Here is a 20735-nt window from a genome sequence, read left to right as displayed (position 1 = left end):
CAGGAGATGCACTGAACTAACTGGAGGATAGTACTTTATGTTGATATTTTTTTCTTTTCTTGGCTCAGGTGTTTTTGTAAAACTTACAAATGTCATCAAGCATATTGTCTCTAACCTCAGGTTTGATTTGCACTAGTATGAATCTCTGCAAAAAAGTCTGGCAACAAGAACGTTGGGCAGGGAGAGGAGCAGAGTTCGAGAGATGAGGAGGAGTCAGAGACAACTCGCTTTGCCATTGCTGTTCTGTTCCAAAGCACGTGCCCTCCTCAAGTCAGAGCCGATGCTTGGTGCTGAACCTGCCTGGGACAGGACAAGCATTACCCTCAGTTAGCTCGCAAATGGAAAACAGGACAGAAAAGAGACGTGTAGAGATACAGTCTGTGATTAGGAAATGGAGGCACGGGGTGATTTCAGCACCTGAGCAGGTTGCACAGGAAGCCAGTAGCAGAACTGGAAACTGAACTTGGTGCCTATGAGTCTTGGTTGGTGCCCTGACCACTGAACTGCAGTTCCCACTCAAACTCGCACCAGGGCAGTGCGAAAACCAACTCACATGGCCTCTCTGCTTGTAAAGTGTGGAAGCTTTCAAAGCAGACAGATGGACACACAGGGCCAAATGCTGTCATAAACATAATTTCTTGTTGCAGTTCAGAAATGATTATATTTCAGTTTTCTTTTAAATTGGAATTGCCAATTCAATGCGTGATGGAAAGCTTTGAGCCTTCTGAGGGCTGAGCTCCTACATTACACTTACGTGCAAACACCACAGATAATGGATACTTTTTAGACTGCTGCACATTTGTCTGTGCAAATAACTGCTTACACAAGCCCGTGGCCCTAAATGTCCATCTGTGTCCCCACTGAAAGTTTTGGCATTTTCTGACCAAAACCAAGGTGAAGACTGCTTCCTGCAAGTGCTGAGCCCATACCTGCCTTACAGGTGGCATGTGGCAGACGCAGAGCCCTGAACCCCTGGCATGTCTGGAGGAGCTTCTGTCTTTGTGAAGGGAAGATTCCATCCTTCCTGTATGGAGGTGGAGACACTCTGCTTCACTGGCAGAGTGGTCCTTCAGGGGATTGATTTTTGGAGGAGCTCAGTGCAGAGCACAGTATCTCATCCCCAAAGCACCTGCCAGGCAGACCAGCAAATGTTGGCTGGTTTGCATCATGGACAGGCAGTCTCTGGTCCCCAGTGGGAGCCTCCCTGGCCACAGACACAAACCCCAGTTCCAGCACTCAGTCCATGTGGGATGTCCTGCAGGATGCTGCCAGTTGTCACTGTTTAGCTCCAGGTATTGTTTAAGGATACCTTTTATTGCTGTGGTTTATTAGACTTGCTAGGATTATTTTCTTAGCTGTGCTTCTTTATAATTAATAATGCAGTTGGAGGCAAGCAGAAGCTGAGGATGCTCAGTGCCTCACTGGGCTCTTGGTATCTGAAATAACTGAGCTGTAAAAACAAGCTCATCCTTTTGCCCATTATTTAAGTGATTGTCTTGAAGGTGTTGCACAGGCTTTGGTTGTTTATTCCTGGGTTCACCGGGACGATGTCCTTGTGCCTGGCTGCCAGCTCTGACTGTGACTCCAAGTGATGGCTCCCATCACTGCCCTGGGGTGTGCAGAGCTCCCAAGCCACATGCTCCAGCAGGCTGTCTGTCCAGGTGAGGCCATTCAGGGACACCACACCTCAGAAGACATTCAGACCTGTCAAGGTGGCAGCTGCCTCGCAGGGTGAGCTGAGAGAAGAGGAAACAAGAAGACTGAGAGATATCCATTATCAACACTGTACTGCAAACATGTATAAAATATGTATATGTCCCTTAACCTTCTTGCTGGGTTATTTTTTCCCTTCATACATTGAAGATTAGATTTCGGGTTGTTTTGGCTTTCAGTTTTGTTTCATTTTGGGTTTTGTTGTTGGGTTTTCTTTTCCTATTTGTATTCTAACAATCCAGCATTCTTTTTTTTATTATTCATAGGATTGTAAATGGAAAATGTACATGGAGATGGACGGGGATGAAATTGCAATAACCTACATAAAAGATGTGACATTCAACACTAACCTACCTGATGTAGAGATTTTAAAGATGACAAAGGTATTTACAGCCTTAAAGCTTTCACGAATTCACAGATCTCAAACAAAGACATTAAAATACCACAGCAGTCGACTTTTGTGCTTGCAGAAGCTCAATCTCTTGACAGCTTTTAAATAAAATGCACATTTTAAATAGAATTGTATCATAACAGGAGTTAGGTATTTTGGTTCTCCTTTAAGCTGACAATAATGTTTACAATAGATAAATAAAAGAAGGAACTAATTTATATTTTCTTGTTTTAATTCCATGTTATATCCTCTGAATTTATTACCCCTTTTAATGAAAAGAATGTTCCAAAAATTACTTTACTTTTCAAGAGAAGAAACCAATTTAAATGTTCCAGAAACCTCATGCGATTTGTCTGGGGGGTTTTGTCAGGTTTTTTTCTCTCTTTCTTTTTTCTTCTTTATTTTTTTTTTCCCCATGGTTTTAGAACTTTTATCTGGTTCTAAAACTCTCTTTCATGCACCAGTGGATTGCAAATACTGAAACCCATTGCAGACACTACAGCACTGAACATCTGCAATTCATTGTCACTGAGCATTTTACCCTGTGTCAGAACCTGCCTGTAAATATTTACCAGTAAGCATTTAGACTGCTTTTCCCTGAGGAACAGAAGTTCTGTTGATGCAGAGGGCATTTTGTTAGCTATTATTTTAATTGTTTGTTTTTATTAATATGCTCCACTTGATAATAGCCAACAAAATAAATTTCTAACTGAAAAAAAATACAGCTTGATTGCCAATTAGAATGCTGCTCTAATGTGCACTGCTAAAAACACCCAAACTCTTGCGTACTTTTAACTGTGAATTTTTGTGGCAAAATTGGGAGGAAACTTTTACTCATTTTTCCTAAAGGAAAAAATTAAAAGCAGATTGTCAACAGTCAGAATTTTAAGGAAAATGTGATATAGGTTTATTTGCCAAAAAAAGATTCTAATATTTAATTAATGGTAATACTGTTTTTATGGTTATATACTATACTATGTTTTTATGGTTATATACTATACTATGTTTTATGGTTTATAGTGATTTCAGGAACAACACGTGATTTTTTTTTTGTTATTATTATTAATGTTGTTATTACTATCATTAGTTTTCTGTCTAAATTTAATCTTGGACATTTCAATTTTTCATTTAAAAAAGGTGTGAAGTTAAATAAACTAACAACTAGATAAAGTAACATTAACTTTTCACATACTTCAACATTTTTATATTTGTCAAGAAATATCTTTGAGAATCTCTAGATATTCGTTCTTGCTTTAAGAATCTCTAGATATTCTTGCTTTCCTCTGTAAATCTAGCAGAAGCAAAAGTGTACACGCACAAAATGGAAAAAGGTTCATGCCCCCCTGAAAATATTCCATGTTGCCTCACTGCTGTGTGTTATGTATGGAAATCTCTTCTCAGTTTCCTTTTGTAAACCAGGAAGTAAATATTTCAAAAAGATATTGCTTTGTCTCACAGAATTTTAAGGAAAGTATTGATGTTAACAATATAGGAATGAATGAAAAGAGGCAAATGTTGTAAATCCCTTTTGGGTGATTTAGAACCAAGTCGGGAGATGAAGAGCACCTTATAAAACTCCTACCATGTTTTTTCCAGCCACCATTTGTAATGGAGAAATGGATTGTGGGCATAGAAGAGCACCAGTCTGTAGAATGTGTTGTTACGTATGAGGTAAGCTCTAAGAAACAAATAAAATAGTTGATCCAAGACAAAACCTACACAGGAGGTGTGGAAAAAACATCCTCTGGCTTTGTTATATCCTATAATCAAATTCTCAGTAGCCTGTAATTAGTTGTAAAATATAAAGTTCAGAGCAAAAGCTGAATGAAGTTTACAGAGACAATGGCCTCAGACTGCTGCCTGGGATGGCTCTTCCGAAGGATGAAAGCTCCTTTTGCTCAAAGTGTAATGGTCAGTGTTGATTGCATTATTTAAAGAGGCTGGTTTTTCTCTTTTCAATGATGTGCTAATTAGGAGAGCAGAGAAGCAACAGAAGAAAAAAAAAGAGAAATCGAGAATAAGATAAAATAAAACCCAGAATACAATTTGATGTGATAGAAATTAGCTTTGTAAAAAAAGTTTGCAGTTACTTACAATACTGATTTTCTAAAGACTAACTCTGTATGTCAGAAGAAGGTTAATAAATGAGATTCCAGCTCTGTCCTGAGCAAGCATTCAGGCAGTGATGGAGCAATGGGGAAATCCTGGACCTTGCTTGCTTTTCTCAGAAGTGAAGAAGTAGTTTTCTTTCAGGCTGAAGTTTCTCACAGGAGTCATAGGTCCTTAACAGCAAACTGAAGGATACTCCAGGAAAATTTTGTTGGGGGTCCCCCTGCAAAAATACCTGCTTAGTCCTACCTCTTTTAGCAGAAAGCAGTGCACATTTGATGGTCATTAATAGAACTAGAAAAATGTATTTTTGTGTTTTAGAGGAAGGCCTTCAGATCTTTCCTCCACAGGGTACAAGAATTGAAGCAGTTATTCACAACCACATTTTTAGCATAATCACAAGTACCAGCCAAAATTATCTAGAGTCTAAAAATATTTGAGAACTAGCTAAGTGGTTTTGCAAAACAGGCTCTATATTGAAAAAACTCTCTTGCCCAGGCACTAGTGGAAGTTCCCTCATAGGGGAGCTTCATGTGTTGTGTGTTGTTTGTTGTTACATCCTCACGCTTCTTGTGTCCTTCCTGAGCAGAGTGATGTTAGAGCTCCCAAAAGCACGAGGCACATCCAAGCTATCTGCTGGAGCAAGTTGAAAGCACAGGATGAGGTTGAGGCAGTACAGCTCTTGATTCAGACCTCACTCCCCAGTTCGGAGGGGAATTCACGGAGCAGATCTGACTCGGGTAAGTCAGCACATGTGAACTTTCTTGCTGACATGGGCAGGGCATATATAGGGAGAACAGCAAAAAGTCAATGCACGTCAATCACCCAGCTTGGTGTCACCTGCAGGCGTGCTGAGGGTGCACTCGATCCCTCTGTACATCAGTGATGAAGATAATAAATAACACTGGTCCAATACGGACCCCTCAGGGACACCACTTGTCACTGATGTACACCAGGACTCTGAGCTGCTGACCTCTGGATGCAACCATTCAACCAATTCCTTATCCTAACAGTCCACCCATCAAATCCATCTCTGTCCAATTTAGAGAGAAGGATGTTGGGGGGATCATGTCAAAGGCTTTACACAAGTCCAGATAAATGACATCTGTAGCTCTTCCCTTGTCCACTGATGTTAAGATCAGGAAGCATTTTGCTCCCCCAGTCCTCATCCTGCTGTCCATTGACTTGATAGGTGTGGGAAGAGAGGCTGACATTGAAGATTGAGATGAAGTCTTCTCCCCATCTGTTGTTACCAGTTTTCCAGTGCTGTTTATCAGGGGGGTACACCTTCTTTGAACTTCTTATTTTGTTATTCTTTGAATCCCTTGTCAGGCTCAGTTTCAGCTTTGTTTTGCCCTTCCTCACTCCATCCCTGTACAACCAAACTTCATGTCTATACTCTTCCCAGGCTACCTGTCCTTGTTTCCACTTTCCATGCATTTGCTTCTGTCCTCTTACTTTTACCAGCACTTCCCTACTCAGACACACCTGTTTCTCGCCTTCTTTGCCCAGTTTCTTGCTCCTGGAGAGCTCTTGCACTCTATGGAAGACTTCCTTAAAGATCTGTCAGCTCTATTCCACTCCCTTGTCCCCAGGGGATCCTTTTAACTATGTCCTTGAGGAGCTGGAAGTCTGTTTTCCTAAAATTCATGAGCCTAACTACCTGACCCATGTCCCTCAGGACTGCAAACACTACCAAAAAAATGCATGATCATTGCAGCGCAGGCTGCCTCCAGTCTTGATGTCCCTGATTAACTTGCTTATATTGGTGGCCATCAGATCCATTTTTCCCCCAGGCAGAGCTGCCTGTTACCTGTCTCTGAAGGGTAAGGGAGCCTGTATGCTCCTATAGGAAGCAGGATGGAAGTAGTCCATGATGATAAGCTCGCACTCAACTGGAGTGCTTTGCCCAGCTCTTCCCTCTCTCCCTTAGTCACCCAGCGCACAGCTTTGCACAGATGTTGTGCTTGGATAAAGGGCACCTCCCTTTAGAGATGCCTGGGTGCTTTTGCTCTGGCCAGTGCTCTTGCAGGGGGACACACATACTGAGGCTGTAGCCTCAGAAACCACATGTGAGGTGGCAAAAAGTCCCCTGTGGATGATACACTGTTTTGACAAGTACAATACTGCCAGCCTGGCAGACACAAGTGCTCCTGACATCCTGCTCTTCTCTGAGGAATTGTGGAAATCTTCCCACAGCATTCTTCTTCCACATCTCAGCTTGCCCATTTGAGCCAGCCCTGACTTACCATTCTCTGACTTCTGGAATGGTGTTTGTTATGGCTTCTGGGGCTTAATTTGTTCAGTGAGATACGTTTAATAATGCAGTGGGCTCTACAATGCAGTTTTCATCTCCTAATAAATTTATGCTGCTGACAGATTCACACTCATCTCAGCTGACTCTAGCACAGTTCTGCCTTTAAGACCTGCTGTTGTTTTTGTAAAGATGTTTGTTAGCCGAGCTGTTTTTCTCTTTGAGTTCACAGTAGGGCTGCAGAAATGTTTGGGTTGGGACATCTGAGGGGCAGTACAGGAGCTGGAACAAGATACCAGTGAGCAGAGGAGGAATTTCTCAATTGTGTACACTACTGGCAACTGTAGAAGAATAGCCCTGTGAATTAAGAGGTGCTGGGTTTGCACTACAGACACATCTAACACAGGTGTGCTTATTCCTAAGCAATTGTGATCCATTTGCAACACAATTACATTTTATAATGCAAATGAAACCTAGAGCATGTCCTAAAAGATACACCTTTACTCCAGATTAGCTTTGCAGATAGAGGTTACCCTGGTTTTGGGGTGATGAGCCCTGCAGCCATACCAAGTGTGGTGTGTATCTTCACAGGTTGGCTCAGCCGCTGTAAACCGAAATGGTTGCTTTTTTTTCAGTGAGTGGTGGGAGAGCTTGTCTGTCCCTTTGGCACACTGGAGGAGTTACATGGAAGCACTAATGTTTTGTCAGCAGCCAATTGAATAGGCACTGTTCAAAGGAGGTGGGTTACCAGCCAGCATGAAAGCTGTGTCCAGCTCTAGCAAACCTTCTGGCCTCTTCTTTACCAGACCACCTATCCCAGGTTTAAAAGACCACCAAATCCAAGCACAAAGGTAAGGGCAATACCTGTCTAATAGGCTAAAATAACTACCTCTGTGGGCTACCACACAGAGCACATAACTCAGTGTACAGAGTTGGTGGCTCAGAGACCATGTGAGAGAGAAGCCCCCAGACCATGAGAGGCATGAGAAGCCCCTTCTCCCAGCCCCACAGGGCACATCCTTGCTGGGAGATCCTTGCTGGACAGCTGGATCTTGGGCTGGCAACTGCTGTTGGCTGAAAGGAGCAAGGACTGAAGAGCCTGAAGGGAGCCCCTTGTTGGGAGATCAGCACTAGTCCCATAGCACATGTGATGGCCACCTGAGTGTTGATAACAAATGAAGACCCAAACTTGAGTCCTGAGCCTGCTGTTTCCAGGTTTATGAGGTCTGTGATTTACATCCACAGCCTTGGTCAGAGGGCACAGGGGAATGGAAAGTGTCTAGCAAGTACATTTTGGCATGCATGTTTCTTTTGAAACCATGACTTTCAAGGCGGTTAAGAAGCAGAGGAGGCAATTCCCATCTGTCTTTCTGTGAAAGAAGGTTCACCTCTAAGTGCAGGTGGAGCTATCTGCTGTGTCAGTGTCATACACACTATGACAGGAAAGACAGTTTCCTTTTGACATACTTGACAATAAGTTGAAGTGATTTAAATCTCTTTGGATTCAAACAAAGTCTGGGGAAAAGAGGAGTGGAAGAGATCATCCATTACATTTTAACAGGTGAAATCCTAATGAGGACAGAGCTGCAATCCAGCTCCCACAAAACTCCCCATGGTCAATGAAGTGTTCCAGCGAGAGGCAGAGAGGGTTATGCTTTCTTGTTGGAATGATATTAGCAATCTTTAAGGACAAATAATTCAAATCTCTCTAGAACAAAATTATTTTAGCTGCTCCCCATGGGTCTTTGGCCAGAGCTGTGGCCTCAGATAAGAGGAATTCCTGTTCTCTGCTCTACCCACAAAGTAGCAAACCAGGCAGCCTTTGCAGTTCAAATGGAAAATTTACAGCTATTGTATTTGCTAAAGGCTTTCATGGAAACCACAGGACTGACTTTCAAAACCACTTCAGTGTGATCTCTGAAAGCTACAACTTTTGTTACGACCCCAGGGCTGTGACAGTAGGTGTAGAGGGAACTGTTAATACCCTGAGTTGCTCACAGTTAAGCACTGTCTCAGCCAGCCTGGCTGAAGCCTAATGCCTCACTGGCTTTTCCACATACAGAGTCAGTTTTCTGCATGAAACTGGATGCAAAGTAGATTGAATTCTGAATTTCTAGTAGCAACAACAACTGAAGTAGCTCTGGTTTTTATGGTGTATAGCAGTTTGAAAAGAAATTGGAGCCAGAGGAGATGAATGTGGCTGCTGCAGCTGGGATTTGCACTGGCTCTGCACTGCTTCCTCTCCATGCTGGGCTGCGAACGGCACAACTGTGCCAGATGGGAGAGATGCAGCTAGAAGGCAATGTTGCAGCAGTACTGGTACCTTGACGTGACCTCTGTGTCAGCTCCAGAGGTCTCCAGGCTCTTTGTAATGCAAGCTGTGGAGAAATCTGCTGAGGTTGCCAAGAGCATCACAGGGCATGTTTGAAACGAGGTTGGGTTCCAATGACCAGAAGGCACTTGGGGAGGGAAACCCACCTGAACAGCCAAGTGGATGGCTCAGTAACTGTCTTCTAGTCTAAGCTCCATAAGCTGCAGTAGCATCAGAAATATTCGTATCACTTGCTATTTTAAAAACCCAACATTATGTTCAAGCATAACATTGAACATACTCAAATTTAGGACTATTTGCTGCAAGGCTGGGAGGGGAAGGGTGGTTTGAGGTTCCTCCAAGAGAAACCCTGGTACCTAACCTCACACCTTCGGTAAACCTGAGAGCGGTTTTCCATCGATGCACAGAAAGCTGACTCTGCTTCCATTCCCTTGGCAGGCACTGACAGTCAGTGGATGCAGACACTGCGCATGCAGCAGCTAGCAAAAGCCATTTCTCTCCAGCACGGCCACCCCCACAGCCCGACCACGGTCACGCACTACCTGCCCTACCTGCGCAGCCAGGACTCCTACGCCGCTGCCGTCAGGAGGACACGCGCTCCCGTCACTCAGCAGCTCACATCCATCAGCCACTCGAGGAATTCCTCTCCCCTGTCACACAGTTTGATGAGAAACCTTTCAAATCTGCACTTGAACTCAAAAGGCAGCAGCGCCTCCAGCACAGCCTCTGACACCCCTTCAGAGCGGGACAGGTCTGCCGGCAAAGGCAGGAACACCTCGCACAGCGCTGCCTCCCGCAGCTCCTCGGACGGGCGGCGCAGCGGGACCAGCTCCCCGGTGCCCCCGCGGCACTCGGGAAGACCCAGCAGGACTTCTCTGCCAGCGGCCCCCCCGGCTTCCCAGCACCGCAGGTACCCCCGCGCCCCTCCGCAGCCCTCGGCCATCCCCGGCATGCCCACACAGGGTGACAGCGAGCCCAGGAGGGGCGAAGGGGAGAGCAGAGCCAGCGAGGGCGGGTGGATAAAGGTGCAGCACGCAAGGAAACCCCACAGGCAGGCCGCCGGCAAGCCGGGAAAGGAGAGAGCCAGGGGGAGCTGGCGGGGCCGGAGGATGTTCTGAGAGGAATTTGGCCCTTTATTTAACTGAACGTTCAACCTAGAGAAGATATGCCTGCTCCTATTTAATTTGCTGCACCGAAGCTGGTACCCACCTGGCTGGGGCCTGCCAGCGGACAGGGAGAGCTGCCACCTTCCTCCTGTCACTGTCAGCACTAAGGGATTTCATTTGGTTTTCTCCCCTCTGTTTGGCTGCTCCTGTTCTCAGCTGACTGGATATCCATTTGCTTAATATTTCAAAAATAAAATCCATAAGGCACAGCCAGGTGCCACAACAAAAGGCTCTCCGTTTCATCCTTGGGAGAGTTGTGCTGTTACCTCTCTCCTCACCTCACTTTGCTCCTAGATGCTGAGTCGAGCTCTAAGCAGGGTCTTTTCACCCATTGTCTAGTCTGCTTCTGCCAGAGCTATAGGAAGAGGTATATATTTCAGCACAACCTGAAAAAAAGGGCCACAAGGACATTTTTCTTCAGGTCCACTTTAGCAGCTTCACTTCTCCACTTTCAGCTTGCCATTCCTTCTCAGGAATTTCTTACTTTGTTCCTTATTAAAAGCCCCAGCAATAGCTACCCAAGACCACTGAGCACACTGTCACGTACACAGTTGTCTTAATCAGAAGGAGAATCAAAAACTAGGCTTTATTCTTTTGGGGAAAAAAATTAAAATAGAGTGAGAAGAAGGCATTGCCTTTATCATAGTTACAACTAACCCCACTGAGGTCTATGATAATATTTATCCCTGTGCAGCTGGTATTTTTTAATTGAATTTTTAAATGTGGCCAGACTGTGTCGCTTTTGTCTTTCAGTATTCAGGTAGTAAAGACAAGGTCAGCAAAGTTTCTGATTAATGTGGTCTTTAGCTCTGCGGAGAACAAAGACACAGCTTAGACTCAGTTGGCGTCAGAAAGTTTCTTCGTGGCCTTTTCACTCCAAGTTGATTTCACACAATTAAAAAGGAAAAAAAAAAGTTTAGGTTTCACAAGATGCAAGAGGGAAAAAAAGGAAGAAATAGATAAAGGAAGCTGAACCCAAAGCAATGCATGGTACCCTCTGAAAGCCAAGGAACTGTAAATTAGAGGTGCCTTTGAACAGGGTGCTGCACACCACCCATCCCTTGGTGGCACACCAGGTGAGCGATACAGGCAGAGCTGCTGGCACACCACCCGCTCAGGGTGAGGGGTATCACCAGAGCCCTGTCACTGGGTGTTCTAAAGGACACGTAAAGTCCCTGCTCCACACAAAGGCCACTCCTGTGGGTACATGCAGCTCTCCTTCCTCTGACTGCCACTACCCCCAGTGAGGGCTGAGGCCTGGGGTGAGTTTCCAATACCTACCAGAGTGAACTGGTACTCACATTTCATGAATTCAGGACAGGATCCACCAAAACCAATGGAGCAAGACACATATGACACCAGGTGTCAGGAATTGGATCTCTGTCACTCAGGTGCCTTTTCCTCTGACAACAGTTAAGAACAGGAAAAATAGAAGCTTTACCTGGAAGTGAATTCAGCTGCATGTGATGCCCTTTGGTAACAAAGTTTGCCATTTTCTTGTGGCTTCAAACTGGCTGAAAGCTAGTTAGTAACCCAGCTTCTAGCCCTAGTTTACTGAGCCTGACAACTAATCTAGGGGACATGGACAATCCAGCAGTGGATGTTTCTCTGTCACAAGCAGGGGACTGGGATTTTGTCTAGGTTGGGGATCCTTCCCTGACATTTCTTGCCATGATCAAAATGGGCTGGATGATACCAACTAATAGTAACTGAGAGTAGTTGCTAGGAATGTGCTTGTGTTATTAAAATTTGGATATGCATCTCAGGAATCACAGTTCAGCTTGCACAATTCCTAAAAAAGAAATTGCAAGAGTTTTGAAAGGCACCTTTCTCTTCTAGGGTGATCAGGATGGCAGTGTAGTTGTACAAGCCTAAGATAGTGTGGGCTGGTGGTGGCAATTCAAGATTTATCAGCTGCCTGTGGTTGTTCATCAAGATGTCCAGCAGGATTCCTCTGCTGTTTGTAAGCTATTTAATGCCATGCCTAATTTTAATCTGAATGTACTGTTTGTCCACATCTGTTGTATTAAAGTGTTCATTAGCATTTAAAGAAGGAGCGGATGGTATTGATCATGCCCATTAAAATTAAACAATCATGCATTAGTGACTGATTAGAAATCCTTTTGCTGTACCAGCATTGCTGGTTCAAGCAACAGTGAGTGAACTTGTAAAAAAAAATTATTAAGATTTAGTTTTCTGTCTTGTTTTTTATCACTTTTAATGTGGCTACTCCCTATCTTGATGATAATTCACTATAAATAAAAATGTGCTTACATTTTCACACATAGCCCCACTACTTTACAAAGCTGAGCCTTTTTTTTTCCCATGTTTTACTAACATGCAGCTAGAAGACCATGCACAGCAATGTGTAAAATCAGACTGTCTTGGGCAACTACACCTCAGGAAATGCTCTTTGGAAAGGAGCCATGTTATGTTCACTTAGGGTTTTCCTACAAGTCTGTTAAAGGCAAGCATAGTGAAGTACCAGTATGTCTAGATTTGCATGCCAGGAGCTGGACACACTATCCTCCATCCACATACATATCCTTGGCAGTGCTGCAGCTGCTATACCCTCCCTCCATGGCTGACTCTGCAAGTGGCACAAAATACCACTGCTGTAGAGCTGCCCCTTGGTTTCTTGGCTTTTCTTTCCCTTGGGCTTCATATCTCCATGCTTGGATGTCGATGTTTTCTTAATCCCCAAAAGGCACCTGCATTTTCCTCTTCCAGGGTTACAATACTCAACTGTAAGAAGCGAGCTCTGAGATGCCTGCTGGAATGGATGATGAAAAATAGCAAAGAGCTCATGAAGGCAAATTCAGACCTGGTCATCCAAAGTGAGTGAGTATTTCTGTCCAATTGAGAGAATATTTACAAAATCAGATTTTCTTTTTTCTTTCTTTTCTTTCTTTTTTTTTTTTTAATGTTTTTAATGTGAGACTTGCTGTCAGACCAAGTATTTACAAAATCAATTTTTTTTTCCTTTTTTTTTTTCAATGTAAGATTTGCTGCCAGAGCTTACACAGAGTCTTTCTGTTCATTCAGCAGCATTTTACTCTGGATCTTGTAGGAATCACAAGAGCTGCCCCGCTCTCTCTGGATGCCAGACATCAGCAGGAAAGTTTCAGGGTGAACAGCAGCATCTCTCCCCAGCAATTGGTTCTTGACCTGCGGGTGGGTTGTGAGGGAGGCAGCAGTGCTCAGTTCAGACAGGAAGAGCAGGTTAACTTCAGCATCATGGTCCTTGGTTTTCTGAAATTTTACAGGCTTTACCTCCACAGCTGATGTCTTCATAGCATGAGCAAAAAGACTTCTTTCTTTTTCTGCCAACAAGATATGTGGTTCAGTTTTCTTCAATTTTTTTTCCTTGTCTTTTCCATATACCTAAGGATGTCTTAAAAAAAAAAATAGGAAAGAACAACAGGAGGATGGACATGGACAGCAGTCACCACTGAGGGTAGCAATCATTCTTCTTCAGCTCAGTGGCCCAGAGCTGGGTCTGACCCTGTCGTATATTGGCTTCTTAAGAGCACAGGTTTCCCCAGCAGCACTGGGGTACCTGCCACTGCCATCAGGACTGACTGTAAGAGAAGAGTGTCCTAGGGACCTGCTCCATAGAGGGAGTGACAGCCAGACCAGCAGCTTTATGTGGCGCTGCACTCTCCAGGCACTTGTTTCCTGTGTCTTGCAGGACGTGCTGCTGTGCTGTGAACCAGCTGGCAATTCAAGCACCTGTGAGACCCTGCTCCTAAGCAGGGCAGCACGTGAATGAGAGACTTCCTGGTGCAAAACCACTGCCCAGGCCTGCAAACACAGGCTGCTTTTGTTTGCATGCAGCCAGGGCAAGTCCCCGTTCAGCTGGAAGGGGAGAGTGCCCAATTGTGCCTCCCCCCAGCTCTGCCATGACTGAGCTAATGCCCCATGAGAACCTGTTTTCTTGCTGTGAAATGGGGAAGGGTGATTTTGGACATGATTTACTTTTTAAAGAAAAAACTGGCTACTGCAGTTTTGCTCTATCTTATCTGCTCCCACAGATTTTTTTCTAGCAGTTAGCCATGGTATAACAGCATGCAGACCAGAAGCTGGCAACCTGCTGAGCTGATTTTTGGAGCAGAGGTTGCCTCACTGAGAACAACATCCCCCAGCCATGGCACCCCTCACCTCTGTCCTGCTCTCTAGCTCAGCTGATGCTGCTCAGGATCACACCCCACGTATTTTAAGACTTTCTATAACTTGCAGACTTGCTGCCAAGAACATTGGACTGTACATCAAATATATGCAATTGATTTTTTTGATTGTGCTAGAGAATGCACTTTGACATAGTAATAATTATTATTATTATTATTATTACTTTAGCCTAGGAAAGATGGGCAGTGACTTATATAACTGTGGAAAAACCCCAAACTGAGAGACCTCCTGGCATCTCATGTCACTAAATGGAATCAAATAGCTGTGCTACCTCTGAAAATTACATCTGACAGAATTATTTTCTGTATATGTGTCCACCACAGAAGGGTTTTTACATAATATTCTTATCTAATGAATTGCCATGCTTAGCAGTTCAAGCCAGTTTGTTGCAAAAAATTTAGAGGTTAGAGAGGAGAAGTCTATTAAGGCAATAACACTAATGAGGGTCTGCCAAGATCACGTTTGAGTGAATGTAAATACAGGGCATTTGAGATTAACAACTCAGAGGACAGAGGAATGGCGCCGGCAGACTGCGTCCTCCTGGGAGAAAGGCGAGCTGGGGCTACAGGGTGCAGCCCTTCGCTGCGGCTCCCACTCAGCACCTCCCATGCTCTCCACAGCCGCAGCCCCTGCCCGGGGCCGGAGCCTCCTCCCCGACACCGCCCGGATTCTGCCCGGACACCGCCCGGACACTGCCCGGCGCTCTGGCAGGGGCTGGCGGGCGGAGACACGGATATTGTGCAGTGCAGAATGCAGTCGCTTAGTGTACCTGGGGCTCAACACATACATTCCTTTCTCTGACTTAGCAAGCAAGGTGTGGGCTCCCTGCAGTAAAGAGGTTATTTCCCTCATGCTGTGGAAAAATCCCAAGGGCTTGAAAACTTGAGATGTGCCCTGGGGACCTCTGGCAGGCACTAGCGAGCCCTGAGGGAGGCTTTCTACCTGTCCCACTCACTCCTTCCCTCCTGAGAATGCTGCCTGGGGAGAGAAATCCCTGGGGAGGAGGTTATGCCACCAGCTCTCCCCTCACTCTCATCCTCTCCCAGCAACCACATCTTGCTGAAGGCTGGTGGAGGCAATGCAAATCAACACTTGCAAAAAGGCAGTGGCAAAGCTTATATTAAAGGGCAAATAACCAGACTACAGTAAGTATTTTGGTTACTTCCTGATAGCCTTCTGTTTCCCACAGCTATACATTTGCAGAATATTTTGTAAGTGATTTATGATGTGACTAAATGTAATTTGTGTTTTCAAAGGAAAATAAAAATCAAAGCCCAACAATGAAAGGGCTGGGATCTTGCACTTTTGAAATTGGCTACTGCATATCAAAACCAGCTACTTTTTTGCTATGCATTTTGTGGAATGGCTCTGGGGTAATCAAATGAGCATTGTAATTACATTCCCATAATGTGCATCATAATGCTCTGGGCTCCAAATGATCTGCTATGACTTACCTTTGGAATAACCATTAAGGTTTCTATCAAAAAAGACCACATTTCAGCCATTCTCTTAGTGCACTGATAAATGTAGTATCAACTGCACTTTTTCTGACACTGACTTGTATTATTCCTTTGGTTTTCCTTTTCATATTATTTCAGTTTTTGTGGTCTTGTCAGTTTGTGTCAAAGAAACACAGTATCAGATAGGATTGGACATGACCACCTTCAATTCAATGTGCAGGATGCATTGGCACCCAGCCTTTACTAACAAGAAAATCACAGCAAAGCACAAGGAGATACAAACCTGTTAAATTAAAAGGAGAAAATCTATTTCTCCTTGGAGAGAGAAAAAAGGAAAAAGATATTAATTGCATTGTGGACGTATTTTATGGAGCTGGTACAGATGGTCTTACTGGAAACTGATTGTACATGTTAAATATTTAAACTTATATTTATTTTACAAAATCTGATTCTGCCTATCAGAGCATAGTGTTGAAGTATTTACATTAAAAAGGTATTCCATAAAAATTCATGTCCAGCAAACATGTAGAGATCTAGCTGTAATTAGATCTCCAAAAGTGGCTGTGCCTCTGCTTCTGTGTAAGAACAAGTGTGTCCTTTCTGGATTGCAATCAATAGGAGGTTACCTGATTATACACTTTATTATGTCTTGTATAGTAGTGTGAGCCACTGGAGGGTGACATGTGAACAAATAGATATGCTTGATCAGATCTTTTCAAGAAACACATCTTACAGGAGAGAGAAAAACAATTAGTGTGTGTTATAGGTTACCGATTTACAATTTACATCATAAATCAATGTCTGATTATTTTAATGCAAAATGTTTTTTAGCTTCATTTTATTGCACTAATGGTTTCAATAACACACTGTAATTTTCTCAGATGAAGAGGTGATTGGACAGCTCTTACAGAAATTTTTAATTACTGTCATTAGTGGCTGCAATATTTTTTTTCTATGGACCTAAGATATGTGTTACTGCATTGTACTGCAGGTACTCTGTGGCCATGAGAATCCAAACTCTCCCTTTCCTCTTAAATGCTTGCATCTATAGACATGTGTCACTGTGCAAGTCTCATCACAATTAATACTAGAATCACACAAACATTAACTAATGCATTCTCATGCTATTTTAGGCAGGTGTGGTGGTGCATCCCCACCCTTGGGCTATACTGTGATTTCAGAAATACTCATTAAGCCTTGGCCTTGACAAACACCACCTGGGCTAAGCTCTTCTTGAGCTTATCAGAAACACTGCCTGCTCCCAGGAAGTGGGAGCTTTCTAGTGAGGCTGTTTTTTAACAAACAGCCTTGAAAATTGACTATTCTTGCCTGAATAAAAACCCAAGTGGAACAAGATTTTTGTTACCACACTTTTAAAGAAAATTACCAACCCAAATTGTGGCCAGGATGGAAAATTACTATGACTAAAGCCAACTCTTTTGTGATCCTATAAAGAGCAGTCCTAAGTGAGACCCTTTGAGCCCTCCTGGACTGCAGCAGCAGTGACCAGCACCTCCCCCTGAGTGAGGTCTCTCAGAGCCAGCCAACTCTCATGTTTGTCATACTTGGTGGGCGACCACCAAGTGGTCGCCAGCAATGCAGCCTGGGCTACCCCCACTCCTCAAGACTCAACCCTTTGCCCACTGAGAAGATGCAGAGAGAAAGGCATCTGATGTGAGTACTTTGCTGAATTCAAAGGGAATTTTTCAAATGTATATACTTTGTATGTAGTCCTTTGGGTCTGTGTGCATGTTATAGCAAATGTACCATGAATGTTGCTCTCCTAGATTCTTAAGTACTTCAGATTTTTAAATAAGTTAGGCTACTACTGAGTTACTGTTGTGCTACAGTAAATTCTATGAAAATCTTTTGTTAAATTGTTTATATTAAGCTGTCAATTAAGTGCTGTTAAGTTTAAGTGCCATTAAAACTTTTTGGCCTAAACCATTTTTCAAGTGTGGGGCTAGGTTTGGCAAGGAAGTCCATTCTGAACCTTGTGACTCAATGGGAGGGTCTCCCTTATTCTTTTTAATCCTTAATCTTTCTAAGCCTTACCCTTTTTCCATGTAGATAATTTTTGGTTGATTTTAGTTTTAGATTGATTTTAGACTTCAGTATAATTTTTCTCTATGTGCTTTAACCATCTACTAAGTAGTAGAGTGAACCTTGCCAATGAACTTTGTCATGTTTTCACTTTTATATTAAACATATTTTACTGATACCTTTGCCAGGGATTCTTTGAGTGTCCTAAAACATTCATGACAGAGGGTAAAAATGTATCACTTTAATTAAAAAAAAAAAAAAAAAAAAAAAAAGGAAAGGAGCATAAAGAGTATTGAGTGTAGTTAAGATAGGAAGTGTGTAGGAGAGCCAGGGACAGGGCAGCAGGAGTCCTGCCTCCAGAGAGAAAAGCCGTGTTACAATGCCAGCAGCCGAAATCCACGGGGTGACACGGAGGACAGCACTTGTCCTTCATCCCAGCAGACCAAAGGTCACCTCTGTTGTTTCTGACAGTGGAGCTATTGTTGGAGGTACATGTTTTTGCTGCTGCTTGAAGCTCCTAACATGTAAACAACTTTGCTTCCCCCAGATAAATGTACAAAGCATTGCATGTTCAATCTCCTGCATGTCCCTCCATGATTCCAGCCTATTCCCTTAGCAGGTCTTCCAAGGGCTGCTACCATGTAGTGACAGCTCATTTCAAAGACAAGAGACCGTAACAGATTATTTTCTTGAAAACACCTGATAAAATACTCCAGATTATTTTTGCTGACATGCGAGCTCTGAGGGAAGAGCTTGCTGGTAGCACTGGACAGGCTATGCAGGACCCTGACTGGGGACTGAACAGGCAGGGATGTTTTTCTTCACTCACATTAGCCTAATTTAAGTGTGGCTGAAAATGCAATGTTCACCTGAGTTCAGCTTTGCATGTCTTCAGCTACTGTTAATAGCTAGATGTAGGACAGTGGTGCTGCCTACAGAAAAACTCTTTCCACCGTGGTAAAGCCAGTTGGTAAGTTTGTTGTGTCCATCTACCGAGGGCACCTGGGCCCTGCAGGGCAGAGCAGGAGCATGCAAGCCGTAAAGATGAAAACAGGGGAAATCACAGTGTCACAGGTCACAACAACCATCTCCTGAGTTACAGACCTTCATTTTCTGGTACCCTTGCTGTGTGCTGTAGGAAGGGAAGCCTCTGCCCTTCACATACATCTCATTTCTCTTTTCCCTGTCCTGAGCTCTTCTCCCCCAACATCTTTAAAATATGTGAGTCGATATACTCACAATTTTCAATAAAAGAATTATTTTTCACATATTTAAAAAAACCCTGACAATACAGTTCACAAAGTGTCCTGTCTGGATTCCCCACAAAGTCTCTGCTCTGGCCTATTAATTTGAAAGCCATTTGACTACATATGTAGTTTGAAGGTTTGAAGAATGCTGTTTGCATTAAGTATTAAATGGACAAGTAACTGCAGTCTGAAGTTTTACTTTAGCTAGTGCCATCAGCAATCCATAACATTTCATATGATGCTCTTGAAAGCTGTGAAAGTTGGCTACTTCTCTAGTAAAATTCTGATAATTGTGATTCAAGATGTTAATGGCTTTTACTGTTCATAAACTGAATCTCTTCTTCCATGTAAGTAAACTAGTATTTGTAGATTTCTTTTTCTGAAAGAAGTAAAAGTATATCAAAATTCAAAAAACATCCCTCCTCTTCCCAACTGAGCTGTCTTGTCTGGAAGCCACGTGGGTGGCAATCCTCCACTAATGTGGATTTAGAGGAATGGAGCGTGGTCTGGTCTCTGGAGAACTGGTTTAGTTCATCTGCTTTTGTGTGTGCTGAGAAGCCAGCAGTGCAGGTAAGTGTGTAATTATGGGCTTATTTAAAATGGAGATTCTTTTACACGACAGATTGCAGCATGCGCAGGAAGAATAATGCCCACAGAAAGTAGAACACCTCCATGAGGGCTTTTGTACCCTATTGTGCTGTAGGCCATTTACAGGCTTTGGCTCAGAGATGATTCCTGGTTTGCCTTACACGTGCACACGGCCTCCTCCCCCCCCGCTGATTGCAGTGGGGACTCGCCTGTGTCAGGGAGGCACCTGGAAATGCTGAGCAGCAAGAGTTGCGCTGGTATCGAGCCCTGCTCAAACCACAGATTAAACAGAGGATTATAGCAAACACCGGGGCCACAAATCCCATACAGCTTCTTCAGGGCTCCTCCTGTTACTATTGCTGCCAAATACCACATAGGAGTTATTTTGCTGTGTTTAACGGCTGTACTTGATTTAATGTGCTATTATACATGTTACCAAAAATGGTTTAAAATGACTGATCTATTTTCTTCTGGCCTGTATTCAAATAGTATTGCGATTGCAGAGGGCAAGGCAACCAACTTATTTTTAAAATTCTGTTGAATTGCTGTTAGCCGGGGAGCAGAGGCGTCACCCGGAGTCTCACTCCTAACGCTGATCTGTGGGGCCCCGGTGAGTGACCCTCCATTCCCCGTGGGACTCAGGGCAGCCTGCGCGCTGCGGGGGCTGTTCTGACACAGTGCACTTGTACCACGCTGCTTGGCAGGCGGTGCTGGGTGCGGGCACTGCTGGGGCAGCTAGCACACAGACCCTTGGCTTTATTTCTTGGAGAAGCCCCACTGCCCTTGAAAACTGGCAGGTTTAGGGAATTTATTTCAGAGTGAAGCCAACCTAGGTTTGGCATATAAAATTATTTAAAACAAAAAAAGGAGAGCTAGGAACCACAGAGGCTTCCCAGCCGGCCCCGGCTAGGCACGAGTGGGGACAACCCCCACCCCCTTCTGCACCAGAGTCCCGCCACGTTCCGCCCGGGAGCTTTTCGCGCCACAGGGCCAGGCCCTTGCAGCTCCACAAAGCCTACACCGCGAATAGGAAAAAAAAAAGGGGGGACCTCCGCACTGGCCCCTTCGGGAACATTCCGGGAGACCTGATGAGTTCCTAAGCAGAGGCGGGCGGGCGAGCGCAGGGGAGGCCGCCGGGTGCCTGACCCCGCGGGGGTGTGCGCTGCATCTGCCAGGACGCGGGCGGCAACGCGGGCAAGGCGCCGCCGGCCCCGCCCCCCGCGGTCCAGCCGCTTTGGCGCGAA

At 44.2% G+C, this 20735-nt stretch overlaps 1 protein-coding gene across 2 annotated transcripts in view; it reads left to right on the top strand.

Annotated features, from left to right (window-relative positions):
* Positions 1–10173, top strand: part of MAP3K20 (mitogen-activated protein kinase kinase kinase 20) — an 88722-nt gene extending 78549 nt beyond the window's left edge. The window contains exons 17-20 of one of the 2 annotated variants that reach the window (XM_053947082.1): positions 1980–2096; positions 3701–3775; positions 4803–4953; positions 9238–10173. In XM_053947082.1, coding sequence (XP_053803057.1) covers positions 1980–2096; positions 3701–3775; positions 4803–4953; positions 9238–9917 — 1023 coding nt within the window. In that variant the 3' untranslated portion in view covers positions 9918–10173. Of the gene's footprint in view, positions 1–1979; positions 2097–3700; positions 3776–4799; positions 4954–9237 lie in introns of both variants that reach the window. The other variant, XM_053947081.1, reaches the window with a different exon arrangement.
* Positions 10174–20735: the final 10562 nt, after the last annotated feature.

This window comes from Vidua chalybeata, chromosome 7, assembly GCF_026979565.1.
Source record: "Vidua chalybeata isolate OUT-0048 chromosome 7, bVidCha1 merged haplotype, whole genome shotgun sequence".
NCBI lineage: Eukaryota > Metazoa > Chordata > Aves > Passeriformes > Viduidae > Vidua > Vidua chalybeata.
Note: the sequence above shows the minus strand (reverse complement) of the source record. Positions and strands in the feature narration are given on the sequence as shown.